The sequence below is a fragment of the Achroia grisella genome, unplaced genomic scaffold, assembly GCF_030625045.1.
Source record: "Achroia grisella isolate CSIRO2021 unplaced genomic scaffold, CSIRO_AGI_Agris_v1 utg808, whole genome shotgun sequence".
Lineage (NCBI taxonomy): Eukaryota > Metazoa > Arthropoda > Insecta > Lepidoptera > Pyralidae > Achroia > Achroia grisella.
The window spans coordinates 1,098,416-1,125,063 of NW_026713029.1; the positions used below are offsets into that span (position 1 = coordinate 1,098,416).

The following is a 26,648-nucleotide window of genomic DNA, read 5'->3' on the forward strand; positions in this document are numbered from 1 at the left end:
AGAAATAGCTCACTGACTGTCCCTAGTAACTATTTATATTCTTAATAATGTCACTATCTAAAAGTATGAGAATGGACATAGGCAGACAGAGATGAATCTTATATCTTTTACAAGAACTTAAGGCATCCAAAGATTTGACAATGATCAGGGAGAGAGAAGAGAAAATGAAATTTAAAAATTATAAATAAAAATCAATTAAAATCTGAATTGTCAGAACTTCATAATAGTCATCAGAAAGTTATTCAGTGTATCAGCTTCAAGAACTATTAAGTGTTCATTAATGTAGTGATACAGTTTTTGAGCAAGCTTATTGATCGTATCCTGAGTTGGTATTGAGTTAAAGCAGGCATATCTAAAAATTAATGATCTTGACACAAAATTTGAATCTCAACAAAGTAATGAGATTAATATTTATATGATGAGCTTATTAGTGTGCTGTATCTCCTTCTGACTTCAGTTCCATGCAGCCATCCAGTTTTTATTGACCTTTTTCTAGTGACACATCACAGGGCAACTATAATAATAACATGGTGTATGTTAGTCATAACGATAAATTAAAAAAATATTTAAAATTAAAAAAGTTTATAACTAAGATATTGTATTTTATATATATTTGTAAATAGGTAAAGCTGAATAAAAACTAGTTTAAACAATTTAAAATTATATATATTAATAAGTATAATAATAATAGAATGAAATAACAAAAGTTATATAATGGATACAAGTTTAAATACAAATTGAGAATTTAGAAATGCTTCATGATTTTAACAATATACTATCTCACAAAAACAAATCCAGGAGCATATTTTGGCAATGGATATATTGATGTCAGTAAATACAATGCTTATTTGATCGTTAATTAAACATTGTACATGTGATCATTCAACTTTGCCAAATAATAATTCATCAACTGTGCAGATAAATGAAGTTCAGGGGATTTGTGTCAGTGACTATAAGTAAAAAACAATGGTGTTTTCTGACAGAATAGGCTGTAATTTTGGGTCTATATTGAAGTATCATCTTAGGGTATGTATTAAATTACAGGGGCATCATTTGCACAAATTATTAATTAAATCTAGCTAAAATAAATAAAATGACCACAGTTGTGTTATTTTTCGGTATGTATTAAATTAAATAGACAGGATATAATTAAAGGTATTCAATATTTGTTACAATTGAATGTATATAAGATTTGTAATGTATTTATACAAGTAGCCATTATCATAAAAAATTAACAATAAGGTACATTACCTTAATAATTTATTGCATACATTGACATGTCGTCATAGTGACGTTTTTACATTTTTTGACACTAATAGTTTTATTAGTGATTTTTATTTGACAAAAGATACAATGTATCTTTCTAAATCTTCTAAGAATAAAATAGCCACTTTAGTGGCTTATAATAGGGACTTCATGAACAGTTTACATGGTAAACTTCAATATAAAAATTGTGACATAACAAATGATTCTATTAATTTTTGTTTAAATATTGATATAAGTAATTTGACTGCAGATTTAAACTGCTAACAAAGACAAAGGGAAAGCAATTAGAATTGGTAATTGTTCATCAGAACATACAAAGTTTTCCCGGCAGTGAATTAATTATACAATTATTTTTTGAAAAATACAATATTGACATTATCTGTTTCACTGAACATTGGCTTAAAGAAAGCAATATGATGTTCAGTTTAAATAATTATAATGTTGTCAGCTGCTTCAATAGAAAGTCAGTTAACAGAGGTGGGTCTATGATAATTGCAAGAAATAATATTAAAGTAAAGGAACGTGCTGACATTGTTAGACTTTCTATTGAGTGTTGTACAGAAATCTCATGTATAGAACTAGATAATTATATACTTATATGTGTTTATAGGCCTCCTAATAGTGATTATAATGTATATAGAGGTGATGGAGGATATATTAAAAAAAGTATTTAATAGCAGTAAAAAAATCATTGTGTGTGGTGATTTTAACGTTGATATTCTTTGTGATACACCCACATGTACAAAAATTATTAGTTTATTTCAGTCTTTTAATTTGAGTAATGTCTTTCAGGAACCCACTCGTGTAACCGCTACGACTGCTACTTGTCTTGACAATGTTTTTTGTAACTGTGAGTATATTGAAAAATTAAGTTGTTAAGTTTAGTAATCAGACTAAAAAAAATACCAATAATAAAAGATCAAAAAGACAAATAAATGCTTACAATATTAATAAATACAAAAGCACGGTTAAATATAAATTAGACTTAGAGTTACAATCTGTCAGTCTTAATAATCCTGATATTCTTTACATAAGTTAATTAGTCTTTTGTCAAAAGAATACCCGAATATTTTCAAGAAAATAGAATATTGTGTTAAATCTAAATTTACAGAATGGGCAACAGTAGGAATAAAAAGTAGAAACATTTTATTTGATTTATATGATAAAAAAAATATAGATTTGATGACAAATTTACAACTTATGTGAGAAATTACTCTAAAATTTTCAAACAAGTTTGTATTGCAGCTAAATCTAATTTTATAAATAAACAAATTAATCAGTCCTCTGACAAAATTAAGACCATCTGGGGAATTATATACGGTCTGAAAAAGCCTGCAATCAATTCTCATTAAATTATGACAATAAGTTAATAACAGCAACAAAAGATATAGTTCATATTTTTCAAGATTTTTTTGCTAATATTCCAATTGATATTACATCTTCTCTAGACTCATCTATAATTCGGGCAAAAACATTATGGAAATTAATGTGAAAGACTGTCTTTAACATTTAAATTTTCACATGTCAGCCCTTTTCATATATAAAAATATTCAAACAGTTAAATTTAAAAAATACGGAAGATCTCTGGGACATGTCAGTTAAAGTAGTTAGTTCATTCATAGATATTGTTGCTCCTTATCTAGCTACTATTTTCAATAAATGTGTTGATAATGGCGTGTTTCCTCAATTAATGAAATTTAGCAAATTAATTCTCTTTAAATCTGGAGATAGATTTATAGGCAACTATAGACCAATTTCTATTTTGCCAGTTCTAAGTAAAGTATTTGAAAAGATTATGTTTAACCAAATGTTCACACAAAAACTTCAGGGATAACGGACTGCTTCACAGTCAGCAATATGGTTTCACTGCCGGCAAGTCTACTACTGATGCAGGTGTAGCGCTTATTACACATATATTCGAATCATGGGAAAAATCACAGGATGCTATAAATTTTGACTTGTCGAAGGCGTTTGATTGCGTAGATCATGAAACACTTTTGTACAAGCTCAAACACTATGGTATTAGAGATAATGACCTAAGTCTAATGAAAACTTATCTAGAGGATAGGGTGCAAACTGTAGATATTGATGGTGTAAAGTCTAAAGGAACTAATATAAAAATGGGCGTTCCTCAAGGTTCAATATTAGGCCCATTTCTCTTTTTAATTTATATAAATGACCTACATGGTTCAGAAAGTTGCAGACATAGTGTTATTTGCGGATGATACTTCGTTAGTGTTTAAAATTGGTCGCCAATGTAATCAATTAGACGATGTAAAACTATATCTGCTATACTAAATTGGTTCACATGTAATAATCTATTATTGAACTCCAACAAAACTAAGTGCATTAAATTCACGCTGCCTAATGTAAAACAAGTAAATACGCAGCTATTGCTTAATGATGAAATAGTAAATTTTGTTAATGATACCTATTTTTTAGGAATAACAGTGGACTCGAAGTTACAATGGGGGCCCCATATTTCAAAATTGTAGACTTAGTTCTGCTGCTTATGCAATTAGAAGGATAAGGCAATTAACAGACGTGGCGACGGCAAAACTTGTATATTTTAGTTATTTCCATAGCATTATGTCATATGGCATACTGCTATGGGGTAAAGCTGCCGATATAAATACTATATTTATTTTACAAAAGAGAGTATTTATGGTATGGGTTCTAGAGAGTCATTACGTCAATGCTTTAAACAATCAAATATCCTCACCGTTGCCTCACAGTACATTTATGAAAATATTATGTATACAAGGAAAAACTTAGATAGTTTCAAGAAACTTAAAGACTGTACAAGTAGAAACTTACGCAATAAAAATAAGCTAATTTTACCGAAAAAAACTACTCATACAAAATAATCAACAAGGATCAGCTGAGACTAATGACACAATGTACTGAAACCTACAAAAGCTTGATTGATACTGAAGCAATGGACTTATTGGTCACACTTTTACACAAAAACAAAATAAATGCTACAGAATTGTGATCAAAAATCTACATCATACCACTCCGAAAACAGCTATTATAGAAGAAATAGAAAAAACTGGAAATAAAGTCAGAGGTGAAGTAATATGTGCAATATCCAGAAGAAATAAGAAGCCGCTAAATATGTTCTTTGTGAACATTGAACCTACAAAGAACTCAGATATAAAAAGAATAGATTATATACACATACTAGAGTTAAAATTGATCCTTTGAAAAGTGAAATCCCACAATGTACCAGGTGCCAGCAGTATGGACACACAAAAAACAACTGTATGCGTCCATATAGATGTGTCAAATGCGCTGAAGGACACAAGACTGTAGAATGTCCAAAAAAGGACAGAAATACACCTGCAACATGTACCCTTTGCCTTGGTAACCACCCAGCCAATTACAAGGGTTGCCAGGTATACAAAGAAATCAGGGCAAGAAAAATGACACAGCCATTAAGTACAAAAACACCACTTATTAAAAAACAGCCAACTAAACCACTTATTCCAATGTACCCGCCAACAATGAATGAATTTCCTCCACTACACAAAACAGACTCTCTCTTGCTTATATATTAATGATGATATAAATATATCCAAAAGTCTTCAAAGCCGCGACCAGAAATTCTGGAAACTGGGGTAGGACATCAGAGACTATACATCAGCCAACAAATTTGTTACAACAAATTTTAATAAAACAATCAGAAAAAATAGATATATATTCAACAGATGGGAATTACTTTCACAACATTAATTGCCAAATATAATAAGTAAAAAATCTCAGAATTGCTACATGGAATGTTAATCATTCAATAAGCAGGAAGTGGAATTATTTATCAATCACAACAAAATTGACATTCTTTTAGTATTGGAAACCCACATGACTGATGGTAGAATTATTACAATAAAGGGGTATAACATATACAATAAAACACCCTGATGGCACATCCCAATTCTTAAATGGAAACATAAAACATCATGTTCTTCCTTAAATTTTCGCTACGAATATTTAGATGATTCCAAGGATTACTCCAAATTATCGCTGTATACTGTCCCCCAAGACATCGACTAGACGAACAATTATTCAATGACTTATATTTAGGTTGCAGATATATTCGGAGGAGATTGGAACGCTAAAAATACCTACTGGGGTTCACGTTTTACCACCACTAGAGGTCGAGAATTGTTTAAATCATTGAAAGAAAATATGAACGTACTTACCACTGGAGAACCAACACATTGGCCTCTGACCGTAATAAAATACCAGACCTTATAACTTCTTCATAACCAAAGGGATATCTGGATTATACACAAAAGTTGAATCATGTCTGGATGGGTCTTCTGACCATTCGCCAGTAATATGTACATTAAGCACCACACTTATCTCGAAAGAGCCACGTGAGGCTTTGTATAATAGAAAGACAGATTGGCCAGCATTTAAAGATTACATCGAAGAGAATACAAAATTGCACGTACCTCTCAAAACCGAAGAAGATATTGATAATGCTACATGGTACACCACAAATTTGATACAAACAGCCGCATGGAAGTCAACACCTAGTATTGAGATAGAACCACAAAACAAGAATTATACTTGAAATTAGAATCAAGATTGATAAATTTCAATGGCAGACGAGCAGAGATCTTGTGTAAAAGGCATTAAATAAAGCCCAAAAAGAACTAAATAATTAAAGGAATGTGAGACTAAAACCCTTCAAGACAAATTAAAGACGTTATCTCCACATAAGGCAGAAGAATATGTTTGGAAAGTAACAAAATCTCTTAGAAGACCACAGGAACACAATGCACCATTGGAACAAATGGCGGTTGGTTGAGATGATAAAGCTGAGACCTTTGCTCACTTCCTAAAAGACGCTTTTACGCCTAATAAGTCAGACGACAGCGACTCAGAGACAGAAATAGACAATGTTATAAACAGCGATCAACAACTGTCATTGCCATTACGACCAGTTACACCTGCAGAAGTCAGGAGAACCATTAATGGTCTAAAGAATAAAAAGGCACCTGGTTTTGACTTAATAACAGCTGAAGTCCTGAAGCAGATACCAAAGAAAGGTATTCTTCTCTTGACCATTCTTTATAACGCAATATTGAGAAAACAATATTTTCCCTTTGGAAGGTCTCCATCATAAACATGATTCTTAAAACAGGAAAACCTGCCACAGAAATAACCTCATATAGACCAATAAGCCTCCTGTCAATATTGTCAAAACTGCTTGAGAAACTTATTCTGAAACGTTTCCTAACGCATCTAAAAGATCAAAATGTTATACCACATCACCAATTCGGTTTCCGCCAACAACATGGCACGACAGAACAAATACACAGTGGCTCACACCATCAGGCAAACAATGGAAAAGAAAGAATATTGCTCAGCTGCCTTTCTTGATGTGCAGCAAGCTTTCGACCGAGTTTGGCACAAAGGCCTGTTATATAAGCTTAAACTGTGTCCAACTCTGCTTTTATTTATAAAATCCTACCTAGAACACAGACTATTTCAAGTTCGATACGAAGACTGTTTGTCCTCCTTATATCCAATAGATGCTGGTGTTCCTCAGGGTTCCGTGTTGGGTCCTTTATTATATACCATTTTTACTGCAGATCTACCTACCTCAGAAAATGTGGTGATTGCAACATATGCAGATGATACAGCTATACTTGCCTGCCACAGAGAACCTGAAGTGGCTACAGCAAGACTACAAGAACACCTGAACCATATGGTTGTGTGTGCGCATAAGAGCCAGTGCTGAAAAATCAAATCACATTACCTTTACCCTGAAAAGAGGAGACTGCCCACCAGTGACGCTCGACGGCTGTATTCTGCCTCATAACAATACCGTTAAATATTTGGGTATGCATCTCGATAGACGACTTACTTGGCGTGATCATATTAAGGCCAAAAGAGAACAGGCAAATATAAAACTTAGAGACATACACTGGCTAATAGGCAGACAATCAGCTCTAAGCCTGGAAAATAAGGTTCTCATATTCAAATCCATCTTAAGGCCTATATGGACATATGGTATAGAGCTATGGGGATCGGCAAGTCATTCCAATATTGAAATAATTCAGCGTTACCAAAGTAAGGTGTTAAAGATCATAACCAATGCACCTTGGTATGTAAAAAACCGGGAGGTGCATGACTACACAGAGATCCCAACGGTGCACGAAGAGATAAAACGCTCATGTAAGGCTTACCGGCAAAGACTTCAACACCATACCAACCCTCTAGCAACAACTCTCCTGGACTCGAATTACGTATGCAGGCTGAAAAGGTCACGTCTGGCTTCGATTTAAAACAGCTGATGTATATAAAAAGAGGACCACATTATTGGATGTGGTAACTCAAAGCGACAGATAACGAAAGCTATAAAATCTGATAAAAGCTAATTGGCTGATCGCAGATAGACAAAAGAAAAAAAAAAAAAAAAAAAAAAAAAAAAAAATTTTACCGAAATGCCGTCTACACAAAGTTAGTAATTCATTTTATGGTAATTGCGTAAGATTCTATAATAAACTGCCAGAGTCTACGCTAAATCTTACAGAGAAATTCAAATCTTATATTAAACAAATGTTATGTAAAAAAGCCTATTATAAGATAGATGAATTTATAGATGATAGCAATATATAGCAAGAATAAGTATATTTGCGGACAACATTATAATTTTAATTTTCATACTGCTTTCTTGATATATGATAGCGTATTTTTGTATTGATTGCCGCATGCATCCTTATGTAAAGTGCGAATACTGTAACTACCATATAGTAATTTTTGTAGCTGTGATTCGTGTGGAATGAGTAGTCATGATCACTAAAATGTCCAGACATGTGGCGGCGTGGTGGGCCGGGTCAATGGGCTTACTAAAATATGGTCGAGCGCAGTGATGGCTGGCTCATCCGTCATACTCGTGAACGAGTGCTGCTTGTAGGGACTGGTCTGCTCTTATCACTACGACTGATTTAATCTTATTGCATGATTATATTTGACCCAAAAAATTAGTGCTTGTTGGTAGTTTGTATTCACACGTTTCGACTTGTAAATGTAAACTTACAAGGATTATTTAAAAGAGCAACACACAATTTTGCTCGTTCTTCTTGTGATGAGACATCGAACGAGTGGTAGATAAAAAACAAATTGTTATGACTATTAAAAGTGCTTAAATTAAGTTTATATAATAAATGATTTTCTATTCTATTTTCTATTCTATTCTATTCTATTATTTTGTTTTTATGGTAGTAGAATTAAACAAAATGTTATAAAACCATTCAGTAAAAATATAATACAAATTATGAAATGGACACTAATATTATAAAGAGAAAATATGTTTATTTTTTTTAGATATAGAATTATATTCACGGGCAGTTTTGTAAATTTGTTCTTTTTGCCTATTGTTTTCATTACCAATTCTTCTTCTAATTCAGTAACTCCGCTCTGCTATATTAAACTGCTCTGTTATCTTAAAAACATGCCTCATTTTCTATGATATCTTTTTAAATGTTTGTAAAAAAACTCAAAACTATAAGACCAATTAAAAAAATTAGTATTTTAAATTACTTTGAGTAATATAGACTTCCATATTAATATTACAAATGCGAGTGAATGTTTGTTTGCTTTAATTTTTCAGAACTAAACAACTGACTGTCGTGGCTCTTTACATTTGGCGTAAAAATTTAAAAGATAAAAGTATGAGAATGGACATAGGGTATGTTATCTTATATCTTTTACTTCACATTAATGTACATTTATTTTACAATATGTGATGAAACAAAATCACATTTGGAGAAAAATAAAAACTAAATCAATTCTAACCGTAAATTTGTAAAAACTTACTCAATTACTTCAGTGTTACTTCCAAAGTGTTCATTAATGGTGCTCAGTTTTTCGGCCAGCTTATTGATCCTCTCCTGCTGTCTGTCGTATTGAGTCTGCACTATTGTCGCCTCACGCTCAAACTCAGCTATCTCACTCCAATAATATTCATTCTGTAGAGCCAGCTTCTTTGCTTCAATCTCGTCTTTTGACTGCAGTTGTTCATGACTTTGCTTCCATTTTTTATATTCTTTTTCTAATTCTATACACGACTGAAGAGAAATGGTTCGATTTATTATAACGATAAGTTGGAATTCTTAATATTCTAATTTTAATTATGCATGATATTGTAGTTTTATTATATTTGTATATAGGTAAAGGAATAAAGACTAGGTATAAGAAGAAAATATATATTTTGGTTAGTATTGAAAATAATAGAATGAAATAACAAAAGAATAATAATTTAAATACAAATTGAGAATATAAAATGCATTTCTTATTAGCTAGTTACAACACATGGGATTTCATATATACCCAATCCAATAAAGTTATTCTATAAAATTAAAAATTCTATATGAATTTTGAACTCTATGATGTTTAATGAATTGTGAAATGAGCAGAACTAATTTTTACATAGTAAAAAACAAGGACGCTGGCACTATCTGTTCCCTTATATCTTTTAAATTACGCAACAGATTTTAATGCAATTCTGAGCAATAGATAGAGTGATTCAAGGGGAAGATTTATATGTATAATACATGCATGTTATAGTATAGAAAGTGGCGAGAATTTTAAAGATTTGTAATGTATTCGTGAGGAAGCCAGGATGGGTCACCAGTTAAAAATAATTCAAGACCAACTCAAAGACAAAGGTATATTTTACTTAATAAAATTATGTGATAAGTTGATAACACAAAACCTAAGTGGGTTCTAGCATAAAAGTAATAAACTGTTAGTGGGTATTTACCTCATTCTTTCTATTCCATATATTAACTGCTTTGTTACAATTCTCCAAAGCCCTGATATAATTTGTTTCTGTCTGGTCCAAATTTGTAGCCTTTCTAAAGAGGGAGTACTTTTTCTTAGAATCTGATGCATGGAAGCTCCTGGCATCATCCTGATTCAGTACTGATATTGGATTGTCCACTTGTATATCATGAGCTAGTATTATAGCATTAACTTCTTCAAATTTTGTTGATATTACTTCACCTATAAAGCAATAACATATACCAAATTATTATTATATATACATCTATAAATATAAATAAAATTGGAGTATCTGTTTGTAATATTGAAATAACAATTTTTGGCTACATGCATATGAATATAAATACGGTACATACACCAAAATATCATTATCAAAATTTTTGTCTGTCTGTCTATCTATCTGTTTGTTCCGGCTAATCTCTGAAATGGCTGGACCATTTTGACGGGACTTTTTTTGGTAGATAGCTGATGTAATAAGGATCATCACATTTATTACAGTGGTTACAATTTGAAATGAATTAGTATGTAATCAATCAACTATAAATAATTATTATAGTAAAAATAATTTTCTTGTTTTGTTGACTCTTTTATTGTTGGGAAAAAAAATAAATTTTTGTTTATCATAAATTAATTAAGAATTTATTTAATATAGTTACCTGTCTCTGATTTCACTTTGTAATTGGATCCACCAGAAGCATTAATGTGCCTTACAATAGTTATATAGTCTCCATACAGATTCGGTTTGTACGCCTTTTCACTGCTATTATTTATTTTTATTTCTATTGTAGCCGAATTAGCACCTTTCTTTATAAGAGCTGAAATTATAAATTACATGCTGAAAGACTGTAATGAAAACATAATATTGTTCATTGTAGACTTTATATATACTAAAATATGACCGTTAAATGAAAATTGAAAACAGACCATTAAATGTTTAGTTTCATTCAGTATTCAGATTCAATTTTATACTACATTGTTATTTGCAACTTTATCTGTACATTATCTCACTAATATTATAAACAAGAAAGGTTGTAAGTATGGATAGATGTATGTTACTCTTTCACACAAAAACTAGGGAATGGATTTTAATGAAACTTTACAATAACATAGCTTATACATCAGAATAACACATAGGCTATAAATTTTACACGGGTGAAATACGGGCACAAGTAGTTTATAATCATCTTATGAATACTTGCACAATACATTGTTGAAGGTTGAAAAAGTGGAGTGCCAGTGTTCAAATAATTTTTGTCTTTACATTTTACTGAGCTAAGATGTTATTTTTACATTTCATAATGTTTTATTTTTAAGCAAAAACTATTTTATTAATCAATGCTACATGTTTTATAAAGGACAAACAATACAGATCACATATGACACTTCATAAAGCTAGGTGTCAATTTGGTAAAATTTTATGATCACTATTCATTTTCAAGCAAGAAATATTTAGTTGTGGAATTTTCTTTTTCATAGATGATAGGATTCACCCGCCTGCAGTAAAGCTAATCAACCTGCTGGTAGGTGGGGGCCCAGCAGATAATTAGATAAGGATGAATTCAGATTAGCTCATCATGGCAACTACTCCAGGAATTTAGCATAATAATTTCCAGGAAGTCCTATATTCTAGTTCCTCACACCTTGCCCTAATTAGAAACATTATTAACACAACTTACAATTTAAACTGCTGCCTCTGTTAGTAGCAGAAGCTCTGCCTCCTAAACCGACGACTAGGGCCGCCAGGATAGCACTTTTTCCGCTACCATTGCGACCAACAATAAAGTTCACATTTTTATTCATAGTAATTTCTAAATTATCATGGCAAAAAAAATTGCGAACATGAATACTATGAATTGAACCATCCACATCCTCCTCGATTATATCCTCTTCCATTTTAGAAAGATCTAAAGAAAGATATAAAATAAAAATACCTTAATTTGTTCGTTATCTAAAAGATAATAATATAAGCAATTCAAACTCTGTTACAATCACAGATCAAAAATAACACAAAATAACAAAAGTATACAACACACACACCGCAACAGTGACAGTGACAGTCACAGACAGTAATAAAGATATTTGATGTCTTCCATCACTCATCTCTTACACTGGTCCACAGGATATACAATACAATATGTATAATATGAAATATTGGTTTTTTTTTAGTTTTCTTTAATGTTACACAACCCAAAATAGGAGATATTGTGTTAAATTTATAAAGACTTATAATAATCTAAAAAACGCATAAAGTGACTATTTATTTTTATTAATTGACAAATTATTATTTGGACAATGTAATGCTTCCAATCACAGAAAAAAAATAAAACAAACGCCATTTTTATTTGTGACAATTGACTGTTTAATAATCCCATCATTATTTTTTGGAAAATAACTGATAAACGTGCGTATTATTCGAATTTTATTTTTCGTTGTCAATTTCCTAAACTATAATATTAACTAAATATAATTCTTTTAAAAGAATTTGCACTTGCCGAAATATTTCAAGGTAAACAACTTTCGTATTAGTCTGCACTTCAATTATCCACCTGCAATCTGCGATGTACAAGTATTTTTAGATAACTTTCTACCCTCTAAATGTACTCACTACATTATTTCTGATTTTATATATTAGTTTTTAGTTCTCCTAGCTCATAAAGCAATTAAACTACTTGTTACTGTTGATAATGACAGTCAATCACATGTGATTGCTGAAAGTGTAAACAAACAATAATTTCTGTTAATTTAAAATTGTAAGTAGAAGCAAATTAACCGGAAACATTCATTCTCCATTCCTATTGTGCATACGTGAAACATTAATATTAATATATTTATTAAATTAGAAGAAGCAATTCTTTATTAGTTGCCAAATGTTCACCTGAATGTATTTTAATACATTTGTTTTTCTAAAATTTTCCTTTATCTTTATTACATATTATATTATGTCAATTTCTACTTGCATTAATATTAAGATGCGGAAATGATTATTTGTTGAGTTTTTACAATTTAAACAACCTAACCTACCTTTGTTTATGATGTCTCTGGTGCTGCTGAAAGTGCATCTTTACTCTTGTATAATAAAGGATGGGTATTCATGATCACGAAATACAACTTGGATCATAGGCCAACTTCAGAGGAGCTTTTTATTTAGTGTCACTATTTACTCAACTCAATTTTTTTCAATGTCCACTTGGTAATTTTTACATCTCTATGTGTAAAATAGCTCATATATTAAATTCAATTTGAATTCTATTGCAATTTCAAATCTACCTTTGAACTTTATTTTTATTTATATCACTTTTTGAAACAGACTTACTGTTTTCTAGTATTGTATCATAAAACCATCTCCACTTAGCCTGGGAATCTCTGCATCTAAATAATAGTGCAAATGAAAAACCAGTATGATAATATAATTCAGTTATTACAGTTAATTAAATAAGAGTTAGTTGGGGTAAATGTTTTCTATAGATTTCATATCAGCTAACAAAATACCTACTGTATCTTAAAATTAATTTGTTTCAGTAATCGCAATGAGTGACTCATCAGATCAAAATGAACCACCAAAAGATGTAAGTTGCATATTATAATTCATATTATGAATACAATTTCATATTTTATTTCAACTTTCTTTATATACATGTTGATAATGTAATCTGTGCAGGTTTATAATTATATTAATATTATAAACACGAAAGTTTGTGAGTATGGTTAGAGAGATGGATGTATGCATGTTTGTTACTTTTTCATGCATAAATACTGAACGGATTTTGATGAAACCTTACAGTAATATAGCTTATACATCAAAACAACACGCCTATGTGTTAAATTATAAATTTCATGCAGGTGAAATTGCAGGCACGGCTAGTTACTAATAATCCACATGCATATATTTTACATTGTAATGTATGAAAAAACATGTTTCATAATTTAAAAACAGATATTAGTGTAAGTTATATCATGACAAATTAGATGTGGATTAAAAAAGTAATCAAATAGATTTTTATTTGAGCATTGCTGATATATTGCTTGGATTGGATCTTACCATGTTTTGTTTATGTTTATTGGCACAAACTCAATAAAAATAAATAAAATGTAGTGAGATCTCATGACTTTTCTAATTTTATGTATAAATAATGACCACTATTGTAGAGATTACTTTAATTTACTGTAAGACTTACCAGGCCATACATTTACAATTGACTATTTTCTACTTTTTGAAGTCTGATGATAATAAATTATGAGTGATTTCAATTACAGCCAAAAGAGTTGGAGAAACTGGAAGAGGCCAAACTAAAAGCCAAATTTCCGAATGCTATGAGAGGCCCTGGGGGACACTCCGCATTTCTACAGAAGAGACTAGCTAAAGGGGTAAATATTTTGTTTTACTACTGTCAGACATTGTTACTGTTTCTAGTTAAACTCTCTTATGACATAGATTGTGTAATGTCTAGCTATCAATAAATAACATCACTATGTTTTTATTGATTTATTAACTTTTTATTCTACGCAAAGATATAATATATAATACAACAATTATACTTAACAAAGTATTTGATGTGCTAAAGGCGGTCTTATCATGTAGCTGATAGTTGATACATATCATGTAGATGAGTAGTAGATAGTTGTGGATTTTACTATACATTTTGCATAATTTTTTTTTTTAAAAACTCTTTTCCTGTCTGCAATCATATCCCGGAACTATGAGCAGATTTTTTGGGTGTGGGATTAAGAAAAGTGTCCACCCCACGGGCGAATCTACTCCTTAAGCAATGCAAACATTAAATGTCGCTTCTTTTTAGTCGCTTGGGGTAAATTATTTGTAGTCATTGAGCAGCCAGTTGATTTGGGTGGTTACATAGTTGCTTTTTATATTTTTCTTTACAATTGAGGATCTCCTCTTTTACTGTCAGGAGTTCCTTGTGAATTTCGTTGTTGGTGATGTACCAAGGGACACCCGATATCAGTATAATATTTTGGGTTTGATGTTAACATTTACTTTGACGCACTTCCCCAAAGTTGTATGCCGTATGTCCATACAGGTTTTAGAATGGACTTATAAATCAGTAGTTTATTGTCAATAGACAGTTTTGTATTTCGACCCATAAGCCAGTAAAGGTTTTTAAAGCGAATCATTAAGCATTCTCTCTTGGTTTTAATATGTTCCCTCCAATTCAAACGGCGGTCAAGGTGTACTCCAAGATACTTAACATTGTCCTTATGTGGTAGAGCATAATCATTAATTATTTTCTTTTCAATAAATCCAATCTTACTGGTGGACAATTTCCACGTTTTAGAGTAAAGGTGACTTGGACAGATTTTGTAATGCTGGTCTTGACTTTCCATCTTTGCAACCACCTATAGGTGTGATCCAGGCCATTCTGGAGAATGGTTGAAGCCATGTCAGGTGTTTTATTACTAGCTAGCAATGCAGTATCATCCGCAAAGGTGGCTATAGTGACACCTTTCACTTCCAGAATGTCCGCTATAGATGAGGTATAACATAGGACCGAGAATTGACCCCTGTGGCACTCCAGCTTTGATCTCATAGAATGATGATGTTTCTCCAGATTCCCTTACCTGAAAGAGTCTTTGTAGCAGGTAAGATCGTAGTAGGAGGTAATAACTGTGTGAGTTACTGATTTTATATTACGATCGAACAGCTTGCTGTATGTCAAGAAAAGCAGCCGAACAGTATTCTTTGTTTTCGAGAGTCATTCGAATTCTATCACAGACCCTGTGAACCTGTTCCACAGTTGAGTGTTGATGCCGGAAACCGAACTGGTGATCAGGAATAATTTTTTTGTGCAAGTTGAGAATGGATTCTTCGCAGAAGTATCTTCTCAAAAAGCTTGGACAAGATTGGAAGGAGGCTAATGGGTCTATAGGATGCGGCTTCCTGAGAAGGTTTTCCAGGTTTGTGTATCATGGTGATGGTTGAGACCTTCCATAGCTCTGGAAAGTGCTGAACTCTTATAATACCATTAAACAGAATGGTTAGGAAAATTACAGCTTTTCTTGGCAATTGGCATAGCACTTCTTTGGTGAGAAGATCAAAACCAGAGCCTTTTTATCTTTAAGAGACTTTATGGTCCTCCAAAGCTCTCGTACTGTTACAGGCTTTGTTGGGAGGTCTAATTGTAGATCTTGGTTTAGGACTGAATTCACATTGTTCTCAAATCCCTCATTAGGTACGTGATTCGGGATGAATACCTCAGATAGGTGTTTGGCAAAAATATTGGCCTTTTCTTTACTTGTTCTAGCCCAGATATTGTTTTTTGTTCTTATGGGAGGCTTGGTTTGTTGTGGTCTTTTAAATGATTTCGTATATTTCCATAATGAGTAATCTGTAGAAACAGTAGGCGTCAGTGCCTCTAATTTTCGCTGTAATGTGTAGTTTTTGTGCTCCTGTATCATTGTTCTTAGTTCCACAATAGCTCTATTTAAAATAGTTTTATCTTCAGCACATCTGCTTCGATGCCACGTACGACGTAAACGACGTTTCTCGAGAATTTTATTTTTTATTTCGAGTGACCAGTTTGTAAATGCTTCTGGTATTTTAGATGTGGGGTACAATTCTCCAGCAAGCTTCCTGGATCATAGTTGTTATATATTTAGTAGCTTCTTCAATTTCGTTGATAGTATTTAATGAGATATTCAGCATTAAGTTTTTCTCTATATGTTCTCTGAATGAGTCCCAGTCTATATTTTTATTACAGATGATTTCTGGTCTTTCCCGAACTATTATGTTAACACTAACAGTTAAGATAACAGGGCTGTGATCAGATGAACTGTCCAGACATGTCTCCGCTTTAAAGTAATGCTGAGACATTCCTTTAATCATAAAAAAATCCAGTAAGTCTGGCATTTTGTGTGGATCAGATGGCCAGTATGTTGGTTCCCCGGTAGAGATGGATGTCAAGTTATGCACTTGATTTAAGTTGTATATAGTATGTGTGTTTTGCATTATAATCACCTCCTGCAATAAATCTTCCTCCAAGAGTGCTGTAGAATTGGGAGAAGCTCTCCTCATCTATTTTATGTCTGGGTGGGCAGTATATAGAAGAGATGTTAAAGAAGCCATGTTTGTCTTCCACTGCTACTGTAGTTGCCTGAATATGTTCAGTTTCGTAATTTGCCATTACATGGTGTTTAATAGTTTCTCGGATTACAATTGCAGTTCCACCATGAGAGGTACCATCTGGGTGGTTAGTCAAGTAAGTGCAGTAGCCTTTAAATTTTACATTGCTAAAGTTTGTGCAGTGAGTTCAGTGATCATAATTATGTCAAGCTTGTATTCGTTCAGCAGTATAGCTACGTCGTGTTGGTTTGGAGTCAATCCATTGATGTTCCAGGTTGCTAATCGAAAGACAGTCACTTTGTGAGTGTACATTTTGTGTACATTTTGCATGATTATATTTCTTTTACCTAGCAATTAAAAATACTTACATTGTTGTCTGTGATTTATGCAATAGTCTCTGGTTTAAAATGTGCATAAGGTAATATGCACATTTTAAACCAGAGACTACAGTAATACTAGTAGTAAGACTAATATATAGGAAAGATACAAATTAAAAAAACAGTTTTTTTTGTAGGAGTATATATATTATCAGTAGTAAAATAGTAACAATTCTGTGTAAATCATAAAATATTATGATACTTTGTCTGGTTTTTTTTCTTTTCTTGTGGATATTAATGACGAAAAAGGTTTACCCTCGTCCTGCAAAACTCATTATGAATTTACCATAATAATTTCTAAGGAGAATCTGTGGAGATCCCAGGGGAACTGGACTCAGAGGACAAAATAGAGGTAGGCGATGTGTCCATAGTATTATTCATTCCAGTCCAGGGGCAGTCCAAATTGACATTCTATTTTTAAATAGTCCATTAGTCTAATAGGCATAAAAACTGAAACTTAGTAAATAATAGTTCATAACTTATATATTTCCTATTATATTTCAGCAAAAGTTCTTCGACTCTGGTGATTATCAAATGGCAAAACAGAGGCCGAGCAATTTAGCGGCTCCATTCAAAACGCCGGCCATTCCTGCGAAGTTGCCCACCGGCGACGCCATACCAACGCCAGAGACAGTCCCCGTTCGCAAGACGTCTATCATCCAACCCAAGTTCCAGCCGCCCAGTCAGACTTCCTAGCCCTGTCCACAAATAGGCATCAAGCCCTGTCTTTAACTTTTAATTTTGCTAATACAACACAATGCATTGCTTTTGATCCTATCAGTGTCAGCACCATTCTAAGCATTTGTGTTAGTTTAGGTTTCATCACATTGTCTTTACTTGATGGCACCAGATATATTTGATATTGACTATGTGTATGTTTTGTTCTTATTTAGCATTCTGTGTTGAAATTTTAACAAAACTTTTATAAGTGCAACTGTTATATTAATGTGTAAAAATAAAAATTAGCTATAGTTGAGTGTGACGGGGTGTTTGAATGTATGAGTTGTATTCAATAATGCAGTTGTCAAGTTTTAGCCTAGTAGTTTTGCTGGTTTGCATCGTTTTTAGTAAATTGTAATAACTACTACAAAAATATCATATTATGATGTCTCAATAAATGTATAACTTGTATATCATAAAAGATAATCCATTCTGTAACTATGAGATTTCTTAAAGGATCTGTATAAACGTTAATAAATCATAAAAATTATATTGATACTTATGTAACTTGCCCTGTTACAATTTGACATGCATCCTGTACCTAGCAAGCTGTCATCTATGGTTTGTTTTTTTTCCGAGAACTGCATTAGTGATAAGAGGTGTAATATTATTTTTATAGCATGGAGAAATGTCTTTTGATTGAATTGCCTATACAATAATGGGAGATTTAAACATACAAGGGATCATTTTTAAATTACTTAAACTATATGTCTATAGTATGTCAAGTTTGTGCCAAGAATGCTATGTGGGTGGACGTGGCACAGACTACGTTTCACTTTCAAGGGAAGAATGTCTCAACGCCGCTTCATATAATACTCAATGCAAGCTCATCTCTGTCCCGCACTTGTCAGTATTGCACATGAATTTGACACACTAATGCACTATCTATAATATTATTGTATGTATAATAATCGCATCTTCATTCGTTCTATTACAGCCAAATGTACCAGTATAATTTATACCAGACTTTAACATTAATCACAGTCTTCAAATTACAATCAGACTGTCAAAGCTGTAGTTTTTTATCTTTTTGAAATACCGAGATTGTGTAATCATATACATGATTTAAAAATACGATTGAAAAAAAATGTAATCGATCCCTGTATATTAAGGCCATAATTAGTATTGATAGTGATAAAATATCTAGGCCCCATTGGTCTGCACTGTGAAGAGTAGAACACAAGTGCGATTTAGTTTTAGTCATTATTATTATGAAACGAATTTATTTTTATAAAAAATATGCTACTACTAATAGTTAACATATTTGTTTTGTTAGCTTCGGTCGATCGATGTCTATTCTGTATTTTTTTTTCACATCATATCCATCTGTTTCTACATAACCAGCTCCAGATTGTTGGAGGCAACAGAAGCGCAGGGACGCTTTTAAAAATGTGTGATTTCCGCACAGGTGTGATATGTATGGTACGGAAGATTAAGGGATGTTAAAAAGTTAGCTATTAAAAATAAAATAAATTCTTGGTAAAAATAACGTAGTATTTATTTATCTGTGCAACCTTTTGTTGAAGAGTTAATGGCTCTTGTCGAGTCGTTGTTAGAGATTAACAAAATGAGATTATTAATTTTAGTTACATTGATCAGTGATAAATGGCACTTTGTTTAACATAAGATAACAAGTTGTAAGTATACATTATTCAACTTATTCCGCTTGGAATCTCTTTACATCCTCTGAGATTCTGGTAATGTCAATATAATTCCATACTTTAGTTACAGTTCTTGTTATATTTGACTGCTCTCTGAAACCAATAATTTCAAATATGAATGAGTTTTTATGATGGTGATATTATGATATAATTGCTCAACCAAATGGAGCACCTGTCCTAAACGTTAGACACGTTTCTTCGACACGTCACTTGACTTTCAAATCGGGTAAGGTTCGCAAATCTCATCCAAATCGATAATGCCTTACATTATCGACGTGTACAAGAACACAAGATCCTAAAATGCTAGTAAACTCCGATAACTCAACCCTTTTTATATAAAACTAGTCCTATATTAAGTAACTTATGGTATATCCTATAGCGTGTGGAATATATCTAAGTATCATGGAGGGGTTACCAGTGAAATTATAGGATAGGAGACTTGACACCTTTACTTATTACAAACAATTAAAATTCTAATAAAATAAATTAATAAATTGCCTTTTGTAGGTGAAATATTCTTTAAAATAGACCAAGTATTATTTTTTCTTTCAATCAGACATAATTTACTCTTTATCATATTAATATAGATTTTACATTTAATACAGAATGGCTGACTACATGGGTATGTTCACCGTACAGGATTCTGTTTAGGCCTAGAAACATGACTATACCTGAATGGGGGGAAAGGAACTGTAGTAATGTGAACTAATAACCCCATTACCATGATGGGATATCTGACTGGATCTTATGCTTATCCTATCACCCTCCACGATAGGATAAGCATGAGATCCAGTCAGGCAGATTCACTCCACCATGGCGGGGTACCAGCCATCGTAAACCGCTAGCGCAGGCAGGTGGGCTATTCCATTATCATCCATAACACCTTACCTGGATTCCAATGTACATAGTCCGGTGTTGCGGCCGCCTGGTACTCCTGGACTAGATCGTCAACCACGCTTCGCGACTCGTCGAACTCCTCTAGCGAGTCTTTGAACATGGGCTCCTTACGGAACACCTCGAGGAACGCTTCACGCTTACGTAGCTTATCGAACTGCTGCAGGCATCTGTCGAATAGCTGAAAATACCAGAAAATATGATTAATCAGCCGGAGTTACGATAATAAATCATTCAGATGTCTTAAATAATATTAGCTATATTTATCTTTGCATAGTTATATTACTTTTGCTTGACTAAACGATGCAAAAACTGTAAGGAACTCAGAATCAGTCGATAGTTTGCCACCATTGTGGTATGTAAAAAAATGATATCGTAATTTATTTATATAACACTAGCAGACCCGGCCACGCATTGCTGGGGTTAAGGTTCTTGAATAAAATAATATTGCGACTATTAATTAAGACGTAAAATTAAGATCAAGTTGGATCAAATTGCACATAATGTGCAAATGAAATTTGCAATCTGTTTAGTAGTTTAGAAGTTCATGGCGGACAAACAACGTGACACGTAATTTTTACATATAAAGATTAAGGTCAGATTGACTAATAGTTTGGAGTAATAATTAATGAATGCATGAAAATATTAAATAACATATTGTATTTTACATGAACGCCGCCTGATGTTAGCTGGTAGAGAATGCCATATGCAATATAGAATCATATAAAAATCTCACCGATGATATGTTGGTGTGGTTGGCAAGGAGAAGGCCGGAGACCTTGTGTGAAGCGTGCACGTAGGGCGAGCGGCGGGAGAGCGCCACCTGTATGGAGGCGGGCCCCCACGGGATGAACGAGGCCAGCTTACGCTCGCGAATGCGTTGCAACGACTTGTGCACCTGCGACGGATCCACCTCCCCCTGACAATTTACACATACTGTTTTAATAATTGTCATTGTCATGGGTTATTAGTTAAGAAATGGAGTAAATATATTAATATTAATATTTCACAAAATTGCCAAATCACACAGCACCAAGCTAAGCAGAGCTTGTGTTATGGGTACAAGACAACTGATATAAATAAGTACTTTTTTTGTAAACAAATATATATTATACATAGAAGACACCCATACCTATACAATACCATATTTATATTAGGTATGAAAACTACTTATTTCCGATTCTCTTCTATTGTTCTGTTATGTCCTGCAAATTAAACATCTTCTAGAACATGTACTTTCTTGAAAGCAAGACTAGACTAGATACATATTAATTTTATTTACCTGTATTATGTTCAGTATTGAAATATAGCAGTGTTGGTTAGTTCTGTCTGGACTAAGCGATACCATCATATTCTTTGGCTGAAGCAGTCTCTGCATTACATCTAAAACTGTCGTTTTTCGAATCTTTGGAGCCTAGAAAATATAATGCAATTGAATTTATAATATCTTCAGATGAATTTTACTCAGTGTTACATTATACATGGAAAGACTAAAGAGATATCGCAGATTAGAACAACAAGGAATGAGGATTGCTACCCTTAAAAAACATAACTATACCATTAACAAAATATACCAAAAGTTTGCCTCCCCTTAAATAATGTTACTACATCCTTCTTTAAAAACCCCATGCTGTAGTCTCACGAGAAAACCTTCAACGATTAGATATTACACGTCCATATCCTGTCACAGCATCACTGCTATTGAAGGTGAGCCACCAACTCAATCAGCTTTGTGCTAAATTTGTCATGATATAGTTCAGCTATTACACATGCTAAAACAAGAAACAACTGCATTCAGTGACGTTTCCTAATTATAATAGCCTGGACAATTCACACAGCGCCATCTAGTCCCATTCTAAATAGAGCTTGTGTTATGCGTACTAAACAAATATAAATAGTTACATACCTTTTTTTGTTAATACATATATAATACACATAGAATACACCCAGACCAATGCAATCAATCATACTCATGATGAATACAACCGTGTGAGGAATCAAACCCGCGACCAGAAAATCAGACCAGAAATCGGAAGTAAAGCGGTATCCTAAACCATTAGATCGCCGAGGGCATCATAACTATCATAAAATGTGGTAACATACGGTATTAAGCTCGTGGTCGGCCGACAGTGGGGTGTAGCCAGTCATGAGGAAGTGTAACCGCGGGGTAGGTATTAACGGCGCCACCAAACTGATCAAATCGTTGTTCATGTATGACGGATACCTGTTTACAAATAAAATTATAATCATTAATACAGTGCCGCTTGAGAGGACTGGTCTAATCTAAACACTACGACTGATTTACCCTTACTTAGTTACTCAAACAGTTGGTTGCATTATTTTGAGTATGTATTAGTGCTGGAAGGTAGTTCGTAGCAGTTTCAATGTTCATTATCGCATGCTACTTGTTGTTGTGTAATTATGTATTTAAAATAACATTTATTTAAAAGAGCAATACACAAGTCCCTTGCTCATTCTTCTTGTGATGACTCAATACAAGCACTTTTAAATAGTCCTATATTTTATTCTACTAATTCCGAACGCAGATTTATCACAAGAAGAATGAGCAAGAAACTTGTGTGTTGCTCTTTGAAATAAAGAAAGTAAATAATATCATATTAAGCAAAATGAAAATATTTCGTTTTAGTAATAATAAATGTTGCCATATACCTGAGAGTGGCGGTACTGGCACTCATAATGGTGGACACGAGTGTGTTTATCTGTGCAAATGAAGGGTTTTGTATGTGCAGGCGGTCGCTGGCGATGCGGTTCAGTGCCGTGTTGTCAAGCACCATGACGCAATCAGCACTCTCTGTCAATCGCTTCAGAGTCAACAGCGAGTTGTAGGGCTGGACTACCACATCACTGAAACATACATACACAATTAGACCGTCCGTTAATCACGTGATGCTTTACTGCTCCCCTTTGTAATATTTCGTGATTCGAATCCCCATCCCGCCTTCTCCGAGAGCGAGCCTCACATGATAAATGGACGAGCTTTGACAAATATATGAAATTGAAATGTCTGTTTGTAATTTCAAATTAATAGTGTTTCACTAAACGCATATGAAACTATGTATAATGAAACTGTGTATAACTACTATATAAAAAAGCATTTTTAAATAAATTTTTTGATGTATGTATAGTATTTTTCTGTGTGTCTATTTGTTCTTGGTAATCTGTGAAACGGCAGGACGGTTTTTGACAGAATGTATCTTATGCTATTTTTGTTATAAAGTCATCATTTAAAAAAAAATATTCTTAACTGATCAAGTAAAATTATACAATATGCACCTTATTTTAAAGAGTTGAGTGAGAATTGTACAATAAATTATTATAGACCTTGAAACCAACAATTTCGGGAGAACACTAAGGGACAGTTTTGAATATTAAGTATTAAATAAAATAACACAATATGCACCTTATTTCATCCAAATTAGGGAATACACTGTATGTTTGCACAAGCTTCTTTGGGAATCTGTCTGAGAGGTGCTCCAGTATGTAGGAGCCCATACCCGAGCCCGTACCACCAGCAATTGAATGACACAGCACAAAACCCTGACAAACAATAAAACAATTCATATAGTTTATTTCATTTTTTTTCGAAAATATATGAAAACATACAGTTTGTTGCTTTCCTCTACTGTCCAGTTCAGTATATATATTCAATTGAGAAGAACTAGCAAAATCTCAACCAATTTTTTTAAAACCTTGTTTATTTACATTGTATACTTATATAGGTGTTTATGTCTAACACAAACAACTAAACCTTAACAACAGTCTAATAAAGATTTTTGAGAGACAAAAACACAGAAAAATTGTTTTTTATATGTATTAACTATATAATAAATGTACACTGAACTGAGGAAAAAATAATAAATAATATAAAAAAACTTGAGTTGATAAGCTGCTAATTTATGAATATACATGAAAAAATTATTACTGATCTGATTTGATTTAAATGGTGTAATATATTTTCCCTTCTGTTTATCTTTATTCATAGCCAACCCAAATTTAAGTTAATTACTAATCATGCTATATGATACAATTTTCTTAGTGACATGGTAAGACTGGAAAACTGGAAGTCTGGAAGACGGATTACATAATATGAAAGAAAACGTTAAAGTTGTCCTTTAAATCTCCACTGGGAATCCAGTCTCGCCATATTCTTTAACTAAGAAAATTTAAACAGCATGTATTTAGTAATTGACTTAAATTTGGGTTGGCTATGAATAGAAATAAACGGATGGAAAAAATTGTACACCATTCTAATCAAATCAGATCAAAAATAATTGATTCATGTAGAACAATTTAGCAGCTTATGACAATTATTATTTATTGTATAAAATTATATCACTTAATTACCTCTAAATTATCACTGCCATCTGCTTCACGGTTGATGATATCAAACACTTCTTCATTCAACTTCTCACCCTGAGCATACCCAGAAGCCCAATTATTACCAGCACCACCACCATGTTTAGATAAATATACATTTTCTGGATTATATAGCTGAAACAAGTCATTTTTTTTTTATTCTACAATGCTGGCAATAGAACATATGGCTAATGTGATGGTAAACAGTTACTGTAGCATATGGACACCTAAAACACTAGGGCTGCCAAATGCTTATTGCCAAACCTGAAGAAACCTTAATATACCCTTCTTGAAATATAAGTATTTCTTTAATCTTAAAATATTTACTATATATGTTTTCTATTTAATTTATCTCCCTTTGATTGCAAATATTAATGAATTCAAAGTATTAACAAACAAATTTTTACACTGCACATACAACATATGTACTGTTTATATTTTTTTTAGTATCAATTGTATAATATTCAGTATTCAGGAAAAAAGTTCAAATTATATTCAACAGCAAAGAAAGTTTTCAATAATATAAGTATTAAACAATCAATAACAATTTAGATGAGGAAGCTTCCAAGAAAAACATTGTGTAGTTGCTTGTTCATGATTAATTTTATCATTTGCCATAATAGCACATTCAAGCATTCTTAAATATTAAAAATTGCATAATTAGGTTTGAAACTGGATAATAAAGTAAGACCCCGCTTAACACTGTCTCATTTAGCACTCCTTTATTTCAACCCAGGGATTCAGAATATAACTGATAGATGTTGAGGAAATAGTTCAAGAAACAGCAGCTAGCTTTTCTAATAATGAGCTCAAGGAATTAACTGAGCGAGAAGAAAATAAACATATTGATAGTAGTGATTCCGGAGAGCGCCTCGTTTAATGCTGGAACTTAGTGGAACATATTCACCGTGTTAAGCTGGATCTTACTGTAATATATTATAAACATGATTGATTGAATTCAGTGGATTTAAAATGTTAAAACTTACTTTGGCATAAGGAGAGTTCATTATAGTGTGAATTACACGAGGCTCCAAATCCAATAGAACGGCGCGCGGTATGTAATGGTCATCGTCGGCCTGATAGAAAAACACGTCCTTACGATCAGACCCCGCCGAGGCAAACTCCTCCAGTATACCTTCAGGAGATATGCCATGCTCTATGCACAGCTGTTTCCAAAATTCAAAGCCAACTGTAATTAATATTTTATGAATAAATTGACGAATGAAACAATTTAATTATCAAGTTATTCCAAAAGTACTTACTCTGATTGCCGCATTGGCCAAGTTGAAGTGTTATCATTTCACTAGGCATTTTACTTGTTTTGTAATCGATAGTGTTAAGAAATTTATATTATCCTCATTAATTATTTCTTATTTTTAACAACTTTAATGTGGATAAAAAGAATTAAACCGCCATGAATTGAATAATAATAAACAACAACTTAAATTACTCTGTGTTCCTTTCTGTCAATAAATTGCA

At 32.6% G+C, this 26,648-nt stretch overlaps 3 protein-coding genes across 5 annotated transcripts in view; 1 reads left to right on the top strand and 2 right to left on the bottom strand.

Annotated features, from left to right (window-relative positions):
- The window catches only part of LOC131851811 (structural maintenance of chromosomes protein 6), a 33,701-nt gene extending 21,589 nt beyond the window's left edge, over positions 1 to 12,112 (bottom strand). The window contains exons 1-4 of the mRNA XM_059202372.1: positions 11,742 to 12,112; positions 10,722 to 10,880; positions 10,046 to 10,287; positions 9,100 to 9,350 (exon numbers count right to left, since the gene is read on the bottom strand). Coding sequence (XP_059058355.1) covers positions 9,100 to 9,350; positions 10,046 to 10,287; positions 10,722 to 10,880; positions 11,742 to 11,958 — 869 coding nt within the window. The 5' untranslated portion in view covers positions 11,959 to 12,112. The remainder of the gene's footprint in view (positions 1 to 9,099; positions 9,351 to 10,045; positions 10,288 to 10,721; positions 10,881 to 11,741) is intronic.
- A 255-nt stretch (positions 12,113 to 12,367) lies between these two features.
- On the top strand, positions 12,368 to 19,714 carry LOC131851814 (alpha-endosulfine). Of its 3 annotated transcripts, none has more exons than XM_059202376.1 (4): positions 12,368 to 12,466; positions 13,585 to 13,631; positions 14,320 to 14,430; positions 18,022 to 19,714. In XM_059202376.1, exons 2-4 carry the CDS (start codon positions 13,593 to 13,595, stop codon positions 18,211 to 18,213), a joined length of 342 nt encoding a protein of 113 aa, XP_059058359.1. In that variant the 5' UTR covers positions 12,368 to 12,466; positions 13,585 to 13,592; the 3' UTR covers positions 18,214 to 19,714. The 3 variants fall into 3 exon arrangements, with proteins under 3 accessions (XP_059058359.1, XP_059058358.1, XP_059058360.1); XM_059202375.1 differs by having other exon boundaries at positions 12,396 to 12,571; XM_059202377.1 differs by lacking the exon at positions 12,368 to 12,466 and adding an exon at positions 12,762 to 12,815.
- A 124-nt stretch (positions 19,715 to 19,838) lies between these two features.
- LOC131851815 (tubulin gamma-2 chain-like) lies at positions 19,839 to 26,619 on the bottom strand. Its single transcript, XM_059202378.1, has 10 exons — positions 26,432 to 26,619; positions 26,156 to 26,358; positions 25,158 to 25,304; positions 24,214 to 24,350; positions 23,463 to 23,657; positions 22,896 to 23,016; positions 22,075 to 22,206; positions 21,529 to 21,711; positions 20,787 to 20,973; positions 19,839 to 19,991 (listed from the first exon to the last, which is right to left on the bottom strand). Exons 1-10 carry the CDS (start codon positions 26,478 to 26,480, stop codon positions 19,975 to 19,977), a joined length of 1,371 nt encoding a protein of 456 aa, XP_059058361.1. The 5' UTR covers positions 26,481 to 26,619; the 3' UTR covers positions 19,839 to 19,974.
- Positions 26,620 to 26,648: the final 29 nt, after the last annotated feature.

Coding starts and splice junctions, on each gene's coding strand:
- LOC131851814 (XM_059202376.1), top strand. CDS start 13,593: ATGAGTGACTCATCAGATCAAAATGAACCACCAAAAGAT. Junction 13,632..14,319: donor AAAATGAACCACCAAAAGAT/GTAAGTTGCATA, acceptor TTTCAATTACAG/CCAAAAGAGTTGGAGAAACT. Junction 14,431..18,021: donor AGAAGAGACTAGCTAAAGGG/GTAAATATTTTG, acceptor ATTATATTTCAG/CAAAAGTTCTTCGACTCTGG.
- LOC131851815 (XM_059202378.1), bottom strand. CDS start 26,480: ATGCCTAGTGAAATGATAACACTTCAACTTGGCCAATGCGGCAATCAG. Junction 23,658..24,213: donor CCTAATTTGGATGAAATAAG/GTGCATATTGTG, acceptor TGTATGTTTCAG/TGATGTGGTAGTCCAGCCCT. Junction 20,974..21,528: donor ACCACACCAACATATCATCG/GTGAGATTTTTA, acceptor TGGTATTTTCAG/CTATTCGACAGATGCCTGCA.